General features: G+C 38.7%; 2 protein-coding genes across 3 annotated transcripts in view; both read left to right on the top strand.

The window, feature by feature from the left end:
• The window catches only part of LOC108675852 (serine palmitoyltransferase 2), a 37,081-nt gene extending 29,431 nt beyond the window's left edge, over nt 1-7,650 (top strand). Inside the window, exons 10-12 of one of the 2 annotated variants that reach the window (XM_018163896.2) lie at nt 1,447-1,582; nt 2,562-2,691; nt 3,334-7,650. In XM_018163896.2, coding sequence (XP_018019385.1) covers nt 1,447-1,582; nt 2,562-2,691; nt 3,334-3,423 — 356 coding nt within the window. In that variant the 3' untranslated portion in view covers nt 3,424-7,650. The remainder of the gene's footprint in view (nt 1-1,446; nt 1,583-2,561; nt 2,692-3,333) is intronic. The other variant, XM_018163895.2, reaches the window with a different exon arrangement.
• A 2,605-nt stretch (nt 7,651-10,255) lies between these two features.
• On the top strand, nt 10,256-21,478 carry LOC108675857 (5'-nucleotidase domain-containing protein 3). Its single transcript, XM_018163905.2, has 8 exons — nt 10,256-10,655; nt 15,239-15,414; nt 15,700-15,921; nt 17,983-18,111; nt 18,426-18,773; nt 19,494-19,634; nt 20,172-20,323; nt 20,698-21,478. Exons 1-8 carry the CDS (start codon nt 10,451-10,453, stop codon nt 20,900-20,902), a joined length of 1,578 nt encoding a protein of 525 aa, XP_018019394.1. The 5' UTR covers nt 10,256-10,450; the 3' UTR covers nt 20,903-21,478.

The raw sequence follows: 21,478 nt of genomic DNA, 5'->3' as shown, positions 1-21,478 counted from the left end.
TTCATATTTTTATAAGACAATCTAAGTAACAGGAAAGTAATTTGTGGTTTTTCTATGTAACCCCCTTCGTCTTGTTGCTTCACGCTGCATTTTCAGTCTGATTGTTTTCTGTTACATATTACCTTTTGTGTCTGTGCGGCCACACCGGTAATTATTCTTTTATCGGAGCCCTGCAGCCACTATACAGCGTACACTATTGATGTGGCTGTCACTATTTTTTTTAAGTCACTGTATACGGTAATGATCTCATATCTACACGTTCTGCTCTCTAATTTCTCTTGTGTTGCAGGTATACTTATTCGAATAATTTCTAATGGTAACTAACTTATTAACTATCGATGCGACGCATGTATTTCATCAGCATGTATTCCAGTTAATGAGTTCAAATCCAAATCCACGCCGGAGGCAGGTTCTGTGATTCGGTGTGTTGAAGCTGCGTGCTCGCTCGTTGGTTGAACGGCTGCGGGGTTGGGCAGCCAGATATTTCTTTAGTCCCGTGAACGAGGAGCTGTTTTGTTGATGTTGTATGTTCGTGAATGATAAGAGCGGACAAAAATTGTTTGATATACACAGTGTGCATATAAGATTGATTAGAGGTTGACTGAGTCAAGCGGAATGAACCAAATTCTGGAGTTAGGTTCCGCATTCGTGTTTGTTGACCAATGCTCCCAAATGACGAGCTTTCAAATGATAAATAAATTCTTATGCTTGAATACAATACTGAGTGAAGTTAATTGAGCTACGTTCTCATGATGGGTGTAGCATCAAGTATCATCAATACTCATGAACTTTCATCGGTGCGTTTTGATAAATTTTATCGGACAGCATAAACCGTGTCGTCAGGATTGAGATTGTGGCTTATTTTAGAGGATATTAATTCACTCGTTCCTGAAGTTATTTCATTGTCTTTTATTTTCTTAAGCGTATCTGGAAATTCTACTGCGAGTGCAAGTTCGCAGTAGAATTTCCCGCCCAAAGTTGTTACTTTGGCCGGCTTTTCCTGACTTACTTGTCAAAGATCACTTGTACAAGATGCATGTTCAAGCCCTACCTTGATTAGTTTTCTCGCCATAATTCGTTAATTTTGGTTGTGTTTGGCTGTCGATTTTGTATGTTTGGCCTTTCGAGTGGTTTGCATCTTAAATGAGTGGCAGCATTTTCGAGTGTATGACCGCTGGCCGTGACCGTTTGATGAGACGAGTGTGTGGTGTATGCATCGTGATGTGAATGAGTGAGTGAGACCATCTGGACGAGCGCTTAGCGCGTACGGAGATGCACGCGCATCAATTCGATTGATTTTGGATTTCTGCTGTTGGATTTCTTCTGTGTGGCTATGACATGTCTTGCTATCTCTCGCGGGTGTTTCATTTATCCACTACATTTGTCTGGTGTCAGTGTGGTCGGTGTTGCATTTATCGACTGACTCTGTTCCGTATGGCGCTATAGGCAAGCGACGCATTGAGACGCTGCACCGCAACACCGTCTACTTCAGACATCGCCTGCAGCAACTCGGCTTTAAGCCATTCGGACACCCGGACTCGCCGGTCGTGCCGATAATTACTTTCCTGGTCACCAAAATTGCGTGAGTATTGTTTTCTCCATGACAGTATAAACATCAGCAGCTGGCAGGCATCTGCGACGAGATGTACGATGCATTAATAAGAACAGCGTTCGAGGTGGCATAGCCAAATGGTATAATTTTAGTGCGTGTATTTAGTGTAAGTCCAGCTTAGTCTCATCACCCTCCTGGCTTGTCCTTGCTGATACCGGTCCTGTAAATGTCGCGTAGCGCTTATCCCTTACACGCACCCGAGATCACGTGAGCATAGCTTCTCCCATGTATATTTGTCAATTTTGTGAGCGTCGAAGCATCAGTTCTGCCACTGGCCATGCCAAGATGCTCAACTCGAGGGCGCCCCTCAATGAATCTTCCGTTATCCCCGTGCTCGGCCTCCTTATCCTCCGTCTCGCTTATCCGCCGTTTGCCGCCGCTCCATCTTTATTAATTCCCAAACCATTCAAGAATTATTCATTTCTCGAAGGGTCTTAACGCTTGTTACCTCGCTCTAGCTAAGTTAATTTACCATGTGATCATTTGAATCATACGAATCTATTCTTTCATACAAGTATTTCATTCATACATATAATAAACACGCAAGATGCTCGGGAAAACTGGTATTATAATGTGACGCTTACAAATGCAGATATCGGAGTCATGGTTACTAACTCTGCTGGAAATGCATGTGCTGCCAATACACTTTATTCTATAAATGAGTAATAGTTGCGGTCTAATTATATAAAGGTATTGTCTTTATTGGATCAATATAAATGATAAGCACTCTGATGAAATGTATTTTTTGTTTCTATGAAGTAATAAGCCATTAATAATTCTAAAGCCTTGTTCCTTGAATAAATATTGTAATATGTGAATAAAATAATAGTTAAAGAGTTGTGTAAGTGCTTCAGAAAATTTTATTCATATAGCATTATAAACCGAGAAAAATAGTATGAAATGAATGGACATAAGAGTTGTGAAAGAATGACAACGCCCCGGTACTTAGGTTCTTGGTGCGGGAGCTGAGCAACCGCGGCGTGGCGTCCGTGGGCGTGGGCTTCCCAGCCACCAAGATCACCGGCGCCAGGATGCGCTTCTGCCTCTCTGCTGGACACGACAAACAGTCGCTGGATGAGGTCAGCTTACCAGACTAGCTTAACTCTTCGTCTAGTTCTAGTTATCTGGGGCCGTACTGTCAAAAATAGTAACAGAGTTAGTTACTCTGTCAGCCAATCACTGAATGATTTTCAAGCTTAAACTAGCCATCATAGTCGAGAAATTGGCCGCTATGTCTACTTAACATGTTTTGATAGTACGGCTTCAGGACTCCTACATTAGAGTAACAATTAGCATTGATCCCGTCAAGAGAGAGCCAAACAAGCCAAGCAACGAGAGCTAAACAAGAGTGTTACGCTGCAGTTGCCGACGCAAAAGTTGAGATTACAACAACCTGTACTTATCTTATCTACAAGCCGAACCTATCTCATCTACAAGCCGAGTCCCTACCACTTCGCCCCCCCACGCTAGTGGTAGGGACTCGGGTTGTAGATGAGGTACAGGTTGTTGTCATCTCAACTCCTGTGTCGGCAACTGAAGCCGAACACTCTTGTTTGGCTTTTGAAGATTTTCACTCCTCTAACTCGCATTATACCGTCCATCTTACTTTCTAGTACCCTCGTTTTATACCGTTAACAGGTCTCAATATTCTTATTGAAGTTGCATGCATAGGAAATTACTAATCAATTGTAGTTAAGGTACTTAATGGTATCGTTGAGCAGGTACTGAAGCACCTGAACGAACTTGGCGACGTGCTCTGCTGCAAGTACAACAAACACAAAGGCCGCGCTGATCTACAAATTGAGTGGTAGGACCTGTCATGAACCTTCACACAACCTCCGTCAACTCTACTGCTGCTGCAAGTCTCGTATCGACGCTTCGTCGTGTGTACTGCTGCTGTATCGCCCGCATCCGACCATGAAATGTTTAGCTCCACTCGACGCATCTTACTAGGAATTTTCTCTTCTCGGTTACTTGCGCTTGCCGCTATTATTCCCATCTTTTCGGTTGTTAGCTGCATATATTTTTTTGCAAAATCATAATTTGCTGCGTTTATATTAGAAGTTTAAAGCTATTTGATGTTAAACTGGCGGTAACTTTCTATCTTTCATGAATTGTCATTATATCACAGTCGTCCCATATGTTTTTTGAAGTAAAATTTTTTTGATATTCTATGGGAGTTATAGCATTTGAAAATGCTGTGTTTCGCATATTAAGTATTTCTAGAATTTCTGTTGTGGAATTTTCCGATTGAGATCTCGTTTTTGCTCTGATTTGCATGCGTGCGGCTGCTGATACTCTTGTCTCTGTTTCATCTCACTGTCGAGATATGCTCGAAGTGGTCCGTGAGGAACGTCCGTCTCTGGTATCATAATGGTTTATAAAAAATTAGCAATGGCGTTAACTTATCAATAAGTATCAAGATATTTCTTAATTATTCAACTTCTAAATAGCTGGCAAATGTTTGCACTTTGTTGCTCGTAAGTGTGTATATATTTTATCAGACGACGATCATGAAAAACTTCCCGCTCGATGTTGACGAAAATAATTGAGCTACTAAAATTATATATGATGTACTCTGAGGTTTAAAAAGTATCGTGGTTGACAGTTTTGATTCTTTAATATTTTTATGTCTGTCACCTTAGAAGATTGTGATGTGTTGTTGAGAGAATTGTAGCATCTTTTTGAGCAACAAAAGATTGATGCGCTCATGTGTCACAACGAAATTACCACCTGAATTTTTATAGAATCGCGAATTATGCAAGCTTTTTTGCGTTGATATTGAAAATCAATGAAATGAGTTACAAAATAGCCGTTGCCTGAATAATACGTGCCTTAATATTCCTCTTAAATGGGGTTACAAGCGATTCTGTGATCTTCCTAAGTTGAGGACGGACATCACCTTTACTATTTTCCTGTAGCTTTGAATTTCTGGGCCTTCTTTTAGCATTAAATGTAGTATATTAAATCATGGATTGCATCGTGGTAGTCTTAGAACGCCAGTCTCGGCGGGCAGTGAAGTGATTACTTGGCTAGCTCCGCGATGGGATTTTAGTTTCTCGATTATATATATGCGGTGTTTGCAATTGATATCGTTGTTAAGGTATAATGAAGGATGCACCTCAAATAATTCTTACGTCTCAAAATAGACGTTCTTTTAATTGGACGAGAAGAACTCACCAAGATCCATAGTTAGTCTATCATTTTAATTCGCCCTGGTTGAAAATGTATGCTCGTTACTGTGAACTGTAAAACTTTGAGTGAATTGCTTGATTCGTTGCTAGCCAACCTGCATTCCAGCAACTGCTAACCCATCCTCGTCCCAGTGCCCACACCTCCTTCTATAGCCCAGCATGGCTGTTGCATTGTCTCGCTGTTAGCAAAACAAGAAAATGATTTCATTTGTTTTCATTAATTCCCTACTGAGGCACGATTTTTTTATGCAGTAGTGAAGAGTTCCTCGGCGTGGTTAAAGTTGAACTTGTAGTACTAGTGAACTGAAGACATTCTAGAATTTCTGTTGATGTGTCCCGAACGCTTTGCTGTACATTTAATGCTCTCCCTTAATCTTTTTTTACACTCTGCTTGTACATAACTCGTGTGTTATTGTTGTTGTTTCTGGAATTGATTGATGATAAAACGATATCCTTGTTATAGTTTACAGTGGGAATACTGCTACGTTGTAGTATTCGAATTTAACGGTTTTCGAATTCATTATCCTACAATGCAGTTCACACAACTAATTAAAGGCTATTTTTTTACTCCGGAAGAGATTATGTTGATACTTGTGACACATTGCCCGATTATACCCTGAATGGAATGCAAATGTTGTGTGTGAAGTGCTGCGTAAATTTAATCTCGTTCTCATAAGCGTCGCGTTGAGTGTTGCTGGAGTTCCGCTTTTGCTCAGATCATCAAAATATGCAGCATATGCAACGCTGTCAGCGCATCGTCCTCAGGATGATGTCGTCAGAGTCGGAACGGACGAGGGTCCTGAATAACAGCCGAGTCCACGTCAAAACTTAGACGTATCCTTGTTATAAGACGGCCGCTCGTTCTTGTGTCAACTAGACTTTTGGTATGAGCGTCGCTGCCGTTTCGACGCCCTCTTGCAGACATGTCACCGGTGCAGCTCGTGTAATGTTCTTCGTTAATGTGTGTTTGTAGTTTTTAAGTTTATATTTCATATTTTTAGTTCCTTAACATTAACCGAATGTCCCCAGGTTCACGCATCATCAAGGATGATTTCTTGGTGCTCCTGACTATTAGGCGGAAACAGTAGAATGTTTATTTTGGTGAATATCCTAAAATGACTTCTTGGTGGCCAACTCAAAGAATTGCTCTGTTTCCTAGAATTAACCAAGCCCTATAATTTTAATAATAAATAAAATTTGAATGAGTATTTGTTGATAGCACTGAAGGCTGAAACTGCAGCAGGATAGAATCTGGTCGCTCTTGTTTTGTTCGCCTGTCAGTTTTCCTACAAGAATATTTCTCTGACTGCAAGAGTTGGAAATATTGTGGTCGCATCTTTTTCATTTACCGCACCTATTCTTGCTTAATGTTATTGCATTAGCATTCCTCTGCGCTGCCGTTCGTCCGCCGAACGATTCTTGCTGCATCTTCCTAGAAATTCGATGTTTTCTGTCGTATGGAATGCGGGTAGTCCCATAGCAATCATTTAGCCATTGTGTGAGGGTATTCTAATTTGTATGGTATTATTTACCCTGACTTGCAACTCCACTTATTCAAGTTTTTCAATAATTAATGTAAGCCTTCTTCAATACTTTTCTTGGCCTGGAATGTCTTTTCAATTATTGACGACAATAGATTCAGTGGTTCATCCACCATACTTGGCTGTTCATAACAGAAATGGGTTTCAATGCCAACGCTAAAATCAAATCTTGAAATGGGATCTGAATGTGGCACGTGCGTCTATCGCCCTAGCGTCTGTCTGTGTTTTTTTTTTTTTTTGCTCGCTTCCTGCGTTGGTCCTCGTATGAAGCGAGACATTAAGTATTTAACAAATATGTTCATTTATGGGTAAACCAACCACGATATTTTCGTGCATGTTACGTCTGTTGTCCCAAAATTCTTAGCATTCTGTAACTAGGCATTCATTCTCGCCTGTCTAAAGTTTAAAGATTTATTGACCTTTCGAGCGTAAATGATTCACGTTTTCTATTCCTGTGTCAGTCTACACAAGATCTCACATGTGTATTCGTGTGTCATTGTACACATGTGTTTCTGCGTCATGGTACCCATGATCACACATGTGTTTCTGCCTCATTGTACACATGATCACACATGTGTTTCTGCGCCATTAAACCCATGATCACACATGTGTTTCTGCGTCATTGTACACATGATCACACATGTGTTTCTGCGTCATTGTACGCATGATCACACATGTGTTTCTGCGTCATTGTACCCATGATCACATGTGTTTCTGTGTCATGGTACACAAGACAATGTGTGTTCGTATCCCATTCACCGGGCACCGGGAATGATTACCTATTGTACATTTATCTGGTAGCGCCGCTAAGATTCGCCATTCCTAATTTATTGATGTATTTGACCCGTACCGAATCGTGTATCTGTTATTGTAAGTCATGTATCCTCGCGATAAGTTAATATGAGAGAGACGGCCGCGTTATGATGCCCAAGCATATCATTGCTCTGAAAAAGACGGTAATTGTCAGTGTAAGGGAATAATTTATTTACTCATTCATGACGCGTTAGGTGATCAATAATAAGCGACGTGTATTGCTTAAAGGTTTCAATAAATGTCAACTGTTTTAATGGTTAGGATGTTTATTTTAGACTTACACTCGCAGAGTGAACGCACTGGAGCCTCTCAATTAAATTCGATGTAGTCTGCCATTCACTAACTAAGCATGTATGTACTCCATGCATTCTCAAGTGTCAAGTAAAGCATTCACAACATTTATATCATTTATTTCTTTTCATTCAAACCCATTGTGATGAATTCAGGTACTTTTTCGGGTTTGGAGTTTGATATATTATTAAACTAGCCTTTAAATTACGGTATTTTTTCATTCGTGCGGTCAGTGACAAACCCACCGCCTGATCCTTATTACGTGAGCAACGTGCATCTTGACACAGCGCTGAGGACGTGGCATCGCCTTGGGGTGTGCATTGCAAGAACTGCTGTCCGTAATATTCCAAAACAGTTCCCCAGTTAGTTGGTACCACGAGACTGGATTGCAGGAAAAGTTCCAGGATAAAATCATGAGCAAGGACATCACGTCTATTTGGACGCATGTTTCTTCTTCAAAAGTGCCGCGTCAGGCGACGGATTTGCAGAATCAGTTTCTGAGCGTCATTTCGCAGAGAGTGACCTGACCGAGTTCTACACTTCAACTGGTCTGTCGTTCAAGAGGCCTTTTAGAAATGTCTCTTTCACAATACTGATCCCATTTGGCTCACGTTATTGCCGTAGATTAGAAGCTTGTACCCACCCTTCTGCGCAGTCACTAGCTGAAGAACTTATTGGTGGAAGGAGTATGACGCGTCACTGAGACTTTCATCAAGAGATCCTAAAGTAAGACTCAATAGGTTAATTTAAAACATAGCGTTCAGACTTCAGCCAACTGTTGGTGATGTATGGTGTAACGTGTGTGAGGTTAAAGTTGCTTTCATATGTTGCTGAGTGAACAGCGCCAGACGTACGGTACAGCCTTCGCATGCGGCTGTGTGGAGCATGCGGCTGTGTCAGCATGCGGCTGTGTGGAGTAAATGCTGCTTAGAGAGAAAAATAAATCATTCTGGGACTAGAAAATTATATGTATCAAACATAGTGCAATGACAATAAAACAATGCCAATAAAATTCAGACAACCTAGTATTCGGTCATAAATACTCAATTGTGATGTTCTATATAGTGAAGAATTGGCCTGAATAATAGAAGATAACATGGCCCTCCAAAATAATAAGACTGATATTCATTTCAGTTTTTTTCGCGTGATCGAAGTGAGAAGACACAAGGCTGAAGATCCAGATTTTTCAGGTAACAAAGTTCAGACAGGTATTTGCGTGGCCACGGCATTTTTGTTATAGAATAGAATAGAAGTGTCGGCACTGAAAAAATAGGCCCATGGCCTGTTGCCGATTCTTGAATTTTTCGTGACTTGATTCACAAGGGATCTGGGCCTTTTGGAACCCGATCTTTCCATAACTGACTTCCATTCCGTTCAGGATGATTTTTTTTTTCATTTTTATCTATGACTGTTTTACTCTATTAGACAAATCATCTCCAAATGCTGCTCTGACATTCGTTGCATATTTTATGAATATTATTTCGAGAGGCATCGCTTTTTTTGTTCTCACTGAAGCTTTCTCAATAAAACTTGTCGGTCGATTAAGAGGAGTAACTAATCGACAAAACGACCTACAATCACAGAATACTCATGCTTACATCTCATGTCTCATTTCAATTTCCAAACCATATTATTCTTTGTTTATGTTTAATGGCTACGTACACGTTTACTAGCGCTTTAGCTATCTCGCACCGGAAGTCAAGATCTTAGTTATCGAATGTTGCTCAAATCGAAGACCGTTCATAACCCACAAGGGGCTGAAGGTCATAATTGTCCAGCCCGCTGAAACTGGCGCGAAAGAAGCAGCTTTATATATCAAAGGCAAGAGGGACAGGTGAAAATCAACAGCAACTAAGACACTCGATCAAGAGGTCGTTTACACGGGACGTCGGCTATCCGTACGAGAGAGACAGAGAAGGGAAATGTAAGGAATTCTGCCTCAATGGTAGCTTAACCCCACAACTGAGACCCGCAGTCAGATACCGCGAGCTCAGCAGTTGGGCACTCAGGAACAATCCTCCTAGGAACACAAAATCCCATAGGACTTCTGACGAGCACAGACACGCACCAGACGACCCCCTTTAGAGGAGCAAAGGGACATGCTTTTAGAAGTATGTCTTCGACGGAACTGAATGACGTTCTCATGACAACCATAGAACGTAAAATTAGAAATATTGTGCATCCAGCAGAACAAAACCATTGTAATTTTCTGACTAAAAAGTATATTTTTAAATACAACATGGCCGCAAAACCCAGTTTCTGTTTTTTGAAAGGTATATATATATCCGTGCATTTTGCCCGTAAAATTTGCGTGTAAAATATTCAGTATTGAAATAAAAGTATACATATGCATTGTTCTTATTGCACGCACTTTGTTTCATTGAGGTGTTTGGCAAAAATAGAAAGACGCTAAATCTTGCAGTTGTTCAGTAATAAGAAGCACTATCATACAAAAATTATTGTTAGCCATTGTACGCTCTCTATTTTTTGCGCAAGTATCCTTCTCATTTTTTGTAATTTGCAATTTCGCTTCTATTCTGAAAAGCAAGCGCACAGGTGAGTTGTAGAAGTGAGGAACAAATTAGGGTTTTAAAACACCGCTGCCAACATTGCGGAAAATTGGAATCAGCATTTTACGATGAAAGCATGTACTTGCACATGTAAGAAAAATTTATGTCATAAATCATGTAGAGCCGGTTGAATTTATCTACACCACGATTAAAAAAATGTTTTGGTATGCGATAAGTTCGTGCAAAATCAAGGAATTGTTTCGCAAATAGAATTTTTGCACAAATTCAACGTTTGTTTGTCATGTTGATTGTTGACATCTGTGCCCTCTGGCTCAGTCAGCTGTTGGCAGCTCAGCAGGTTGCGTGTATGTGACAGAAGGCACATCGGAGTCAGACTTTTGGCACGCTCATAACAAGTGTCTGGCAAGTAGCTACTGTCAGCTCGTTCGCGTGACATATCTTTTTTTTTATTTGTGAATTTTCAACAGTATGAGGGGAAATATTTGTGTCATTGCTAGCCGGTTGGTTGGCGTCAGTGCCGAAGCGTGTGGATCATCTTCTACATTAACACGCTGTAGAGCTGTGACCTCAACGCGGTATCCTAATCCTGCCATTGGCATGGAAGGACAAAAGCGTCCGTACTCGCAAGAATTTCTACGAAAAAGTTACATTGATCACAAAGCCTTGTGGGAAAGTAAGTGATGAAGAATGTCTTACAACAACACATTGTGTTACAAATTAAAATTGAGAAATATGTTAGGGACCCGTTAATTTATAATTCCCTGATCCTGATGATACCTGCTATTTCAAGATTTCAATCAATATCTTATGTACTCACTACTCACTAGCAACGTTACTTTGATACTTCTTGGTTTAATTATATTTATTGGACTTGATAACAAAAGTCAACTAAAAGCATAGTGGCAAACCAGAGATTTTTTAGAATTAGTTCATTTTTAACATCCTCATTTACTCAATATTTGAACCAATTTCTTATGTATGATAATGCTGGTATCCATGATACTTTACTGGTCTACTTGGAGGACTCAAAATTGAACTTGAGTGAGAGTCTAAAAAACTCTCTGCTTTGCCACTATGACTAAAAGTTGGCCACTAGTAAAGGCCCTATACTATATCAGTATTAGCTAGTCTGTATTTGGGCATAATAATTGGCATAGGGTAATAAATAGGCCCACACTCACCACAGTCCCACTATGTACAGTATACTGTTACACTTACTGTATACACATAACATTACACAGCAAATATTTACAATCATTTTGGTTCTTTTATGTGGAAACCTATATTATATTTATTAATAAAATGGTTGTTCAATTTTTGAGTTACAGGTTCAACTATAATTTTAATTATCAGTTTATTATCATTCAATGATTGCTACTTTCTACTAGTTTCTAGACCACAGAGCAGAGGAAACCAATAATCCAATATTCATCATTAAATGATATGATTTTAGAATTCTAGCTCACAGGGAAAAAGTACTCTCTAGTACTATAATAATACTAATAGTATTTCTTAAAAATTCATTAATTTTTATTTGAGGTGTATATTAACTTGACACTTTGACTCCAATTGCTTCATCTTGTACTATTATTTCATTTTTTGTACTCTTTTTAAACAGGGTTGCCAGACAGTCATTTTTTTCCAGACAAATTCTGTGATTTAGTTTTTCTCAATTGTGTTGGCCGGCTAAAATTTATGATAGGGGTACTTCCTAATTAAATTTTAAATACTGATAAAAAAATAAATGAAATTTTTATAGCGGAACCTACAAATAAACTACTAGTATATATTGATTTATTGGCCTTTTTTGTTCTTGGATTTGGCTGATTTTAGGCAACCTAAATTATGTACCTACCACTACGTCCTGGAGAAATAAATTTAGTGGTACGCATATGTACCACTTCTGAGTCAACTTGTTGACCTTCTACTGCCTGACATGAGTAACCATAGCTCTATACTCACAGCCTACTTTCCAAAAGGGTTGCGTTCTAGTGGGTGCAAAATGGCTTGCATGGTTGCCGCCACTTACGACAACTTTGAAATGTTCTCTATTTTGTACAAATGTCCTTGGGTTGCTACACTGAGTACTGAGTAGTGAGTACACTCAGTAGTTTACGTATGATTAAAGCTAAAAGTTATATTCCTGGAGAGTGATTTATGTCAGTAGAGGCTTAAAACTTACTATTGCACATCTCATTGTCTATTTTCTCAAGTGCTAATTATTTGACATTAGATAATTCTAAATGGAATTGAAAAGTATAACTCATTTAGATTGTGATATTTAGTGTTGATCATAATATTTTTCCATTGAAGTGTGTTTTGTGAGATTGGCTAAATCCAAGTCATTTAGGCCATGGCAATGTTATACAACTTTGGATCTTAATTTCCAATTCATCAACTTCTTTGATGAATTGGAAATTATTTGAGTTTTTTGTTATATAATAGAATATTTTCAAATATTTGTAAGTGTATTCATGTACATAAATCATATTAGGGCTTTAATTGCCAATGTATGATCCTCATAAGTCATAGTGGCTGTCAAGTGACTGAAATGAGAGACTTTTTAGCTGTGTTTCCTGCAATGTTTTAATTACCTGTACAGCTTCAAGATTCAGTTCAATCAAAGTGTATGATAATGTTGGTAATTATGATGTTATTGATGTATATATACTTGATTTGTTTACTCAAAGAAGCCAAAGTTTTACTTAATAGTGTGGCTGATGTTTGGAGGCCCCAGTAGGACTGTGGTGGCAGCCTTGTGATGGGACGTAAGATGAAGTGCCTTCATGAAGAGAAGAATAGGAGGAGCTCTGAGACATAAAGTAAGACTGCAAAGCATTGAGATGAATGTTTGAAAACAGAATTTGTATTGAAACCTTAAGATGAGAAAATGGAGAGGTCAGTGTTGTATTAAACATACTCCAGTCGCCAGGTGCCTATTGCTGAAATAGATTCAGATAAAACGCTATGGAAAAAGAAAAAAGTTCAAGAGTGAGGGGGTATAAATAGGTTTATGGAATGGAATTATGGAATGAAAGCCTCAGATTAAACCAAATGAAAGCAATGCTAAGGCGTGAATACTTGTTTGATGAGAGGAGATTGGACCAAGTGTTTTCTGCATGAAGTGCATTGGCTGTCACCAAATATACTGAGGGCCTAAAAGAGAGGGTAAGTGCTGATGATGGCTCTCCACCACATGATGGTGGTGTGGTGGAAGCTGATCTCCCATATGGTGGAGTGTGAGGTGTATGAGCAAGCAAGGCACAAGGGAGGAGATTCTGAATAGATGGGGTGAGTCACTGGAAAGTGTGAGAAGAATGGTAAGACATAGACTGAAATAATTGAATATATTACCTGTTACCTGCCAGAACCACTATTGTTGTGATTGAGAGTGCAGTGAAATATTAATGAGCATGTGGAGGTTGAGAAAAAGAGAGATGGGAGGAGGAGAGCAAGAATGATGATTTAATGAATTGAAAATAAAGCAAAAATTAATCTAATCAGATTTCAATTCTTTATAAATATTTTAGGTTTTGGTTAGGTGAGGTTTTGATGAAATTTTACATATTTTAGCTGATAAGTGTAGTCTGGGAAGAACATTTCTTTTCAAATGGACAGTATTTCTGTCTCCTGGAATGTTTATTCTTGAAATATATGACAATGGGCTACATGGCTACGGGCTACCCAATTTAATGGTCTATTCTGTGGTCACTGTGCAACACAATTTAGAAGAATAGCTACCAAAAAGTCTCTTGTCTGTCATTATGATTATCATGAAATGAAATACATATGACAATGACACTTGAAATACATGACAATGGGCTACATGGCTACCCAATTTAATGGTCAAAAAAGTCTCCTGTCTGTCATTATGATGAAAATATCATGAGCAGCTGCTCCTGCTTATACATAATTTTTGGTAATACTTTAGATTACGGTAAGTGCATCCAAAAAAGGTGTTTTTTTTAATTGTATGTTTTTTGGGGTGTAGATTAAGAATCTGAAATCTGTTTTAGGCGGTTGGCATTGGAAATTTTTAATGGAACTTGTTCCTAACTGGACCTAACCTGCAAGGTTTTCGTTAATTTGCTAGGTTTTTCCGGCTGACGGACGGACTCCAAACATAGAAGAAACCTATTGGCTAGGTTTTTCCGGCTGCTGGACGGACTCCAAACATAGAAAAAACCTAGCCGATCAACAAAAACCTCGCAGGTTAGGTCCAGTTAGGAACAGGTTCCCTTAAAAATTTCCGATGCTGACCGCCTAAAACGGATTTCAGATTCCTAATCTACATCCCAAAAAACATACAATTAAAACAACACCCTTTTTTTTTGGGTGCACTTAATCTAAAGTAATACCTAATTTTTTTCTATGAGCAAATTGTATAACATGTGTTATCAAGATCATTATTTATAGTAATCATGCAAGCTAATTTTATTACTAAAGTTCATGTTCTAATGTTAATGTTTATGACATCCATTACACATACGTACCTATGTTGTAGAAATCTTTCTATCATCAATGATATTAACATTTGAATTACTTTAGCACTTAATTCAAGAGCAATCTACTAAACTCTATAATATTATTTATAAATGCTTTTCTTTGTGTTTAAGTAAAGAAAAAACTTTCAATCTTCTCAAATTTTACTACAATTTTATTGTTTTTGGTTTGTAAAATATATTTTTTCTATTGAAGATTAGCAATTTTAAAACATTGTCAATAATTCCTTATTGGTATATACTGGTGGTGTTTGCCTATCCCATAAATCTCCACTCCACGTGTTATTTTTTATAGAAAGAGGCAGAAATTATTCCTTAAAATTGATTGCATTTCCATCAATGATACAAGTTGCTATCATATGACCTGTATTAAAAATATTGGTTATGACTGTTTGTTTTGACTTGATTATATGATTGTAGGTACTATACTTATCTCTAACTTGTGGTTGTGCCTTTTACCATTTTCTGAAACAATTTAAATTGTATGCGTGTTATTTTAATTTTTTTCCCTGACTTTGTGGGCTTAAAAAACATTAATAGGATAATTTTTGATCAGCTATTGATTAAACTGTAAAACTTCTTTCTTGGGCAAGGGAAATACTAATATTATGTGATGTACTTTTATGAAATAATTACGTATGGTATATGCCTCCGAATTGTGGTGTATATCACAATTCATGTGATAGTATCATGTCCCATGATTCTTCATCTTAATAGTGTTCTCATGCTTATTATTTCCCTCTTTAAATTGCAGGGAAGAAGCTTCCTGAAAATGTGGACAGTAAGAATGTGTTTGTCTCCAATGAACTTGATCTGCGCACAGTGGATGTTTATGGTTTTGATTATGATTACACGCTTGCAAATTATGAAGCGAGTGTGGAGCATCTTATATATCAACTTGGACGTGATAATCTTGTCAATAAGTATAAGGTGAGCTGATTTTATTTCTACCAACCACAAGATGAATGAATCTTATCAATCTTCAGGAATGGATTTCGTATCTATATACGGTACACTTTCTAATTGCTTGCTGACTGGCAAGAACGGTACTGATTCAGTTGTGGGACTTAATTCAAATAACTACTTATCTGGAGAGAAAAACTTGTTTGGATTGTGATTTCAGCCTCTCCATCAAAAATACCTTGAATTACTTATGTTCATGATCTGTCATTTGATATTGATTAAAAAAATTTCTAATTTTAATTATTGTTACAGTACCCTGAAGAGATCAAAGAGTTCAGTTATGACCCAAAGTTTGCTGTGCGAGGCCTCCACTATGACATTGAGCAAGGGCTTCTCATGAAACTGGACCAGTTCCAGCAAATCCAAATGAGCTCCATTTATAGAGGCCTGACTCCTCTCTCCCAGGCTGAGGTGGCAGAAACTTATGGATCACGAGCACTGCCTCTGTCCTATGTAGAAGGGCACCTCAGGGGAGTAAGTTCTCATTCTTCATTGGATCATTGTTAATGGATTCTTTTCTAATATTTTATTATCATTTTAGATTGTTATTTTTCATTAAATGCTTGAATTAAACACTTTATTGAAGTTACTTTGCTTTTACTGATTTTAAAATTGTAGACTCTATTGCACTCTACAAGTGATTTGCAGTACATTCATTTGCTATTGAGCTTCTTTCTTGAAAGTACCTATATCCTACATTTATTTCACTGCTAATTGATAGACACATACGTATATGAATTTGGGTGCCAAAGAATATGCTTGTCTGACTCTACATTAATAAGTATTAGTAGGTATCACTTACTAATTGTTTTACTGCGTAATGAGTTCATATGATGAAAATTTTATTCTTTCACTTGTGCCTCAACCAAGCATCTATCTCAACACCAAGTGTGGGCTTTCTAATGCACCCTATGATGCTTGTCCTGTGCTGCTTATCAATGATTCATGTTATTCCATGTTGAATGCTATTTATGTATGTATGACCATATAACCTTGAGATGTTGGAAAGTAATTGCGGTGTTCAAGGGCAATTGCCAACTATTTTAAGAGGCAAGATGTCCTTCAAGCAACTTGTTTATTGCGTGGTGCTGACTTACTTATGAACCTTGCACCCAACTGCTGGACACTCCCTTTAATATTTGGGTAAGTCATAAGGGCTCAGAGTTTGCGTCAATAATTATTGTTGTAGATGAAACAAATGCTCTTGCAAATCATTCTGTTTCTTGTAAGCCTGATGTTTTGCTGCACGAAAATACCTTTTTCAAATGCCTACAGATCCATCTCGTTATTTTGCCTTTATTGTCAGCCTGTGAATACTAAGGAAATTTGGTCAGGTCTTGCTATATTTTAGTGAATCTATAGATACTAATGGTGTAATTATCGTGTACTGATCCACATTTGTTTTGTGATCAAATGTCAAAACATTTGATCAAATGTTTTGCACTCGACATTTTTGAAAATCAAATGCATAGATGTTTCAGCAACATCATGTTCAATTGTTGATGCTGGATATTCACCCTCATAGTAGATATGACATAGTTTGTGTGTTTATGTGTCTTTTCAAAATGTCATCTTATTTGTATTGACATGAGTAGAAGATGAAGAAATTAACACCCTGGTCGGATTCTGTGAACAATAAGTGATGTTAAGACTTGTGTCAAAAATGAGTGTTTTTGGCTCTATCCTTTGCATGATGTTTTCCTAACATTAATTCGTTATGTCCTTGCACAGCTACACTGAGTTAAAACCAATCCCGCGACCTACTTGATGCTTCTAAATGTGTGCACTATTGCCACGTTTTGCTGCTCGCATGTCTGATGTCAGTTCATGAGGGTAGTGAGAGGTTGCGCTTCTTTCAACTGTTCAATGCAATATGCATGATGAAATAGTTTGCTCGATATGATATAGGTATATTATTCGTTTTGCACGACTACTAAAGTCACTTCCAATGAACAGGATTCTTAATTTAATTCCACTTTTGCTATCTTTAGTTTTGCTGCCAAACAAAATTTTATTCTTTTACACATTGGCAATACATTAAAAAATTTTTTTTATTACATTCCAAAAATAATAACGTTCCAAATGCCTCATATGAGGTCTTTTAAATATATACCTTCTTTCCCTTTCCTATTGTATGGGCATATGTGCATTGTTATATGAACTTATTTTCAATCATTTGGCGAAATTTTTCTTCTCTTAGTCATATTTTAGAGTTTAGCAATAATTTGTTCTAATGAATTCGGTGAACTTGATGTCGCGTCTCTATTGCTCCCACCTGAAACATTTTATATTACTAATGTTGAGCAGCTATGAAAACATATGCCCCAGAAGCCTACACCTGCCATAGCATATTTATTCATTTAGATGAAAACCACTTATTGTGGGTTTCAATGAAGTTCCAGTCTGTCTTGTCGCTTGCAGCTCTCGCCTATTGTTGTTTGTCGTCTGGAAAGTTATTAAATTCAACTTAATGGAAAGGAAAGGGGTATTTATTTGTAAAGTAATGCATTTGTTGTTGAATTCTGGACTGAACAGAAGCAGACGATGGCTCACCTGGCAGACCTGTTCTCACTGCCCGAGATGTGCCTGCTGAGCCAAGTGACGCAATACTTCATGGACCACAAACTTCCTTATCACTCCGTCTCGCTCTTCAATGATGTCAAGGTAGCTTACTACAATGTCACAATATTTTTCTTCCTTGAACGGTCGGGTCAGGTTCCCGTCCAGTGCTGGCGTGTGGATTATTTATTTCCTTACAGAGCTCCAACGAATTTATAATGTTCTCAGTGACTTGGTTTATTTATAATGCCCTCAATGACTTGGTTTATTTATAATGCCCTCAATGACTTGGTTTATTTATAATGCCCTCAATGACTTGGTTTCGGTAGAAAGATGAATTAGGTTTTTAATGAAGCAAGTAATTTGATGATATGAGCTTTCATAATCACCTAGTTATTGTTATTGAATATTTTGCTCAGGAAAGCATAGGGAGCATACATCCTGAAATGCACCGCATCGTGGCTGCCGACATTGGTAACTTCCTGAAGAAAGAACCCAACTTGGAAATATTTTTCCGGCGACTAAAGGAGCACGGCAAGGAAGTGTTTATAATCACGAACAGTCCCTTCCACTTCGTGAACGTGGGCATGAATTTCCTGCTAGGCCCCGACTGGCGCGACTACTTCGACGTGGTCGTCGCCGGGGCCAAGAAACCAGCCTTTTTTGTGGACCGCATGAGGCCCTTCAGGGAACTCGACACCTCCCCACAGGGGGTACAGTCCTGGGGACCCGTCGAGTGTCTAGAAAAAGGCAAAATATACCTCGAGGTTCGTAGGGCTTCCTTGTTAATTGAAGAGCGTTAATTATCTGCATCCTTTAGATAACGTGCATATGTGACATTTAGATAGTAGACCTCACAGTTTTATCGTCTTGAAGGCAAGGTTTTTATAGTTGGTTATTCATATATCAGGCATTAAGGAATAAGTGCGAGTAACAGCTTTGTACAGTTTTTTTTAGATTGACACTCGTTAGCGTATCTTGATGCTTTAGAGTACCAAGAGTGGAGCAGAGAGGTGCGGGTTCGATCCCAGCTCTGTGCGCCAGTTTCTGGTCAGAATCGGCGAGGAGGCCGGGCGATTAAGCACAGCAGAATTGTAGCAGCGAATTGCGAGTTCGGCGACAGTTAAGAATCGGCGATGTTAAGAATCGGCGACAGGCCTACGGCCTAATAAACGGTGAAGCCGCTATTATTTATCTGAATGCTTTAGATAGCTTGCATATGTGACATTTGGATAGTAGACTTCCCAGTTTTATCGTCTTGAATGCTAGGTTTCTGTAGCTGGTTATTCATATATCAGGCATTAAGGAATAAGTGCGAGTAACAGCTTTGTACAGTCGTGTGCAATTTATCTTAGTTTTGTACTCGTTAGCGTATCTTGACCCCTAAACTTGGATCTTTAATCTTATGCGGACAAACTTAACAGAATTCTGCACTTGAGTGCCTCATATCGTTTTGTTATAAATTGTATTGGAATTTATGTTCTCAGGGGAACTTATCAGAACTGCAAAGGCTAAAAGGCTGGCGAGGAGAGCGCGTCTTATACTTCGGTGATCATCCTTATAGCGACCTCGCGGACGTCACCCTGAACCACTGCTGGAGGACAGGGGCCATCATCTGGGAGCTCGAGGTAGGCCTGAGCAAATCAACTCCATAAGTGCATGAATTTCTTCTCGTTTTGCACCAAAAACTGCTGGATATATCCCAGAAATTGCGGATAAAGGTTTTATAGTCACCCGATCAGGTACGAGGTTCATTCGTTGACGGAAATGACTCGTGCTTCAAAACCGGGAATCCCGTCGAATTCCATGTTAAATGTTAAATCGAGGAATGTGTTATGAGAACCCACTAAACCAAATCCCTTTCCTGCGCAAATGACAACTGAGCTAACAAATAATAGGAACGAATCGTCGCAATCGATGGATACTTAGCATTATTCTAGTAGCATCGTAGTTTAGAATAAATTCTATCCAAATTCATTTATTTGTCATTGTAGAGTTTGCTGGAGTGATATTCATACGGACCGCATTCAGAATTATTAGCTTTAATGTAATGGCTGCAGCATCATTTTCATTCAGGAACGGAAGTTGCATTTTACACATTAAATTTTTATGCGGGCTCTAAGGGTGAGACTTGGTTTTATTTGCATGTACGTGTTGCGTGTCAGCACGAGACGGAGTGCCTGAACAGCGAGGAGTTCAAGAAGACCATCGGGTGGCTGCAGATGCTGCAAGGTCTCATCGAGAGCAGCCAAGACTACGAGGATCCTGCCAGCAGGGAGGTCGTCAGGGAGTGGGAGACCGAACGCGACCAACTCAGGTCAGTTGCTCGAAAAAGCGTCTTATTATTTATAAGCCTAGCAACTCTAGACCTGAGGCTTGGCTCGCAACTTGAAGAATGAGTCATGGTAGTAGGCATGTTCAGTTCGCTAAGAACTGTCCGTGATTTTCACGACAAAAACTAATTATCTTGCAGGCCAAAAATTGACAATTTCAATGAAAATTACAGCAGTTTCTAAACGGAACAAACTCCCTTATTTTGATCTGCCATTTCTCTTAATGAAAGGAACTCTCCGCAAAATGATTTTGTATATGTTGTAGAAGCATACCATCATTATAGCATACATTGCCGATAATCACGGATTATCTTCTAATTAACGTCCATCTAATCAAATGTTTGTTTTTCATCCGAAGACAAAGAACGAAGGAGCTTTTCAACTATCACTTCGGGAGCGTCTTCCGCACACACGACAACCCGACGTATTTCTCGCGCCGCCTCTTCCGCTTCGCCGACATCTACACGTGTCGCCTCACCAACCTCAACCACTACTCCATCAATCACACTTTCTACCCTAGACGCGGTGTCCTGCCGCACGAGTACAAGAGTCTATTTGTGTGAACAGAATATAATAAGTCAGGCATACAATTTTACGTAATCTGTTGTTGTAATTATAGCAAAAGATATTAGTTCTAGATATAAATATCTCGAGTTGTTCAGGGAGCTACGTTACCAGGATCAACCGCACCAAAATAGTTTCGTCGAGAACGCAACAGTATTTCATAATACTCTGTTTAGCTGTAAGTCCAGGCGATATGAAAGTCATGAATCCTGATGTTGAGTTGCATGCAAACCTAGTCTTTATAGTGTAATCTTGTTAATTTTTTTTACGTAAAAGCAATTCACTAATCCATATGCATGCATGACGCGACAAAACGAAATCAGCTGTGCGCCGTTTACTTGCTACCGTGGCCCGTGGGCGGAATAATATTTTAATTATCAAGTTCTTCCAAAAACTATGGCCTTCAAGACCTCAGAGAGATAAAAACGCTGAAAGTTACTCTTTGCTGTTTTTTCGTGACTGCTTCAATCTATGTCTATCCGTACGTTGTGACCGTCCAAGGCAACACATAATTTACAATTGTCGGTGAATATTTATTTTCAATTTTAAATTGTTCAGCGAATATATTTTTTTGT

Source organism: Hyalella azteca, unplaced genomic scaffold (assembly GCF_000764305.2).
Source record: "Hyalella azteca isolate HAZT.00-mixed unplaced genomic scaffold, Hazt_2.0.2 contig4874, whole genome shotgun sequence".
NCBI lineage: Eukaryota > Metazoa > Arthropoda > Malacostraca > Amphipoda > Hyalellidae > Hyalella > Hyalella azteca.
This window is presented reverse-complemented; position numbering and strand designations above follow the sequence as displayed.

Bases quoted from the DNA above. Each gene is read 5' to 3' on its own strand.
- LOC108675857 (XM_018163905.2), top strand. From the start codon at position 10,451: ATGAGGGGAAATATTTGTGTCATTGCTAGCCGGTTGGTTGGCGTCAGT. The intron at 10,656-15,238 runs GTAAGTGATGAA...TTTAAATTGCAG, and splicing joins TCACAAAGCCTTGTGGGAAA to GGAAGAAGCTTCCTGAAAAT. The intron at 19,635-20,171 runs GTAGGCCTGAGC...GTTGCGTGTCAG, and splicing joins CCATCATCTGGGAGCTCGAG to CACGAGACGGAGTGCCTGAA.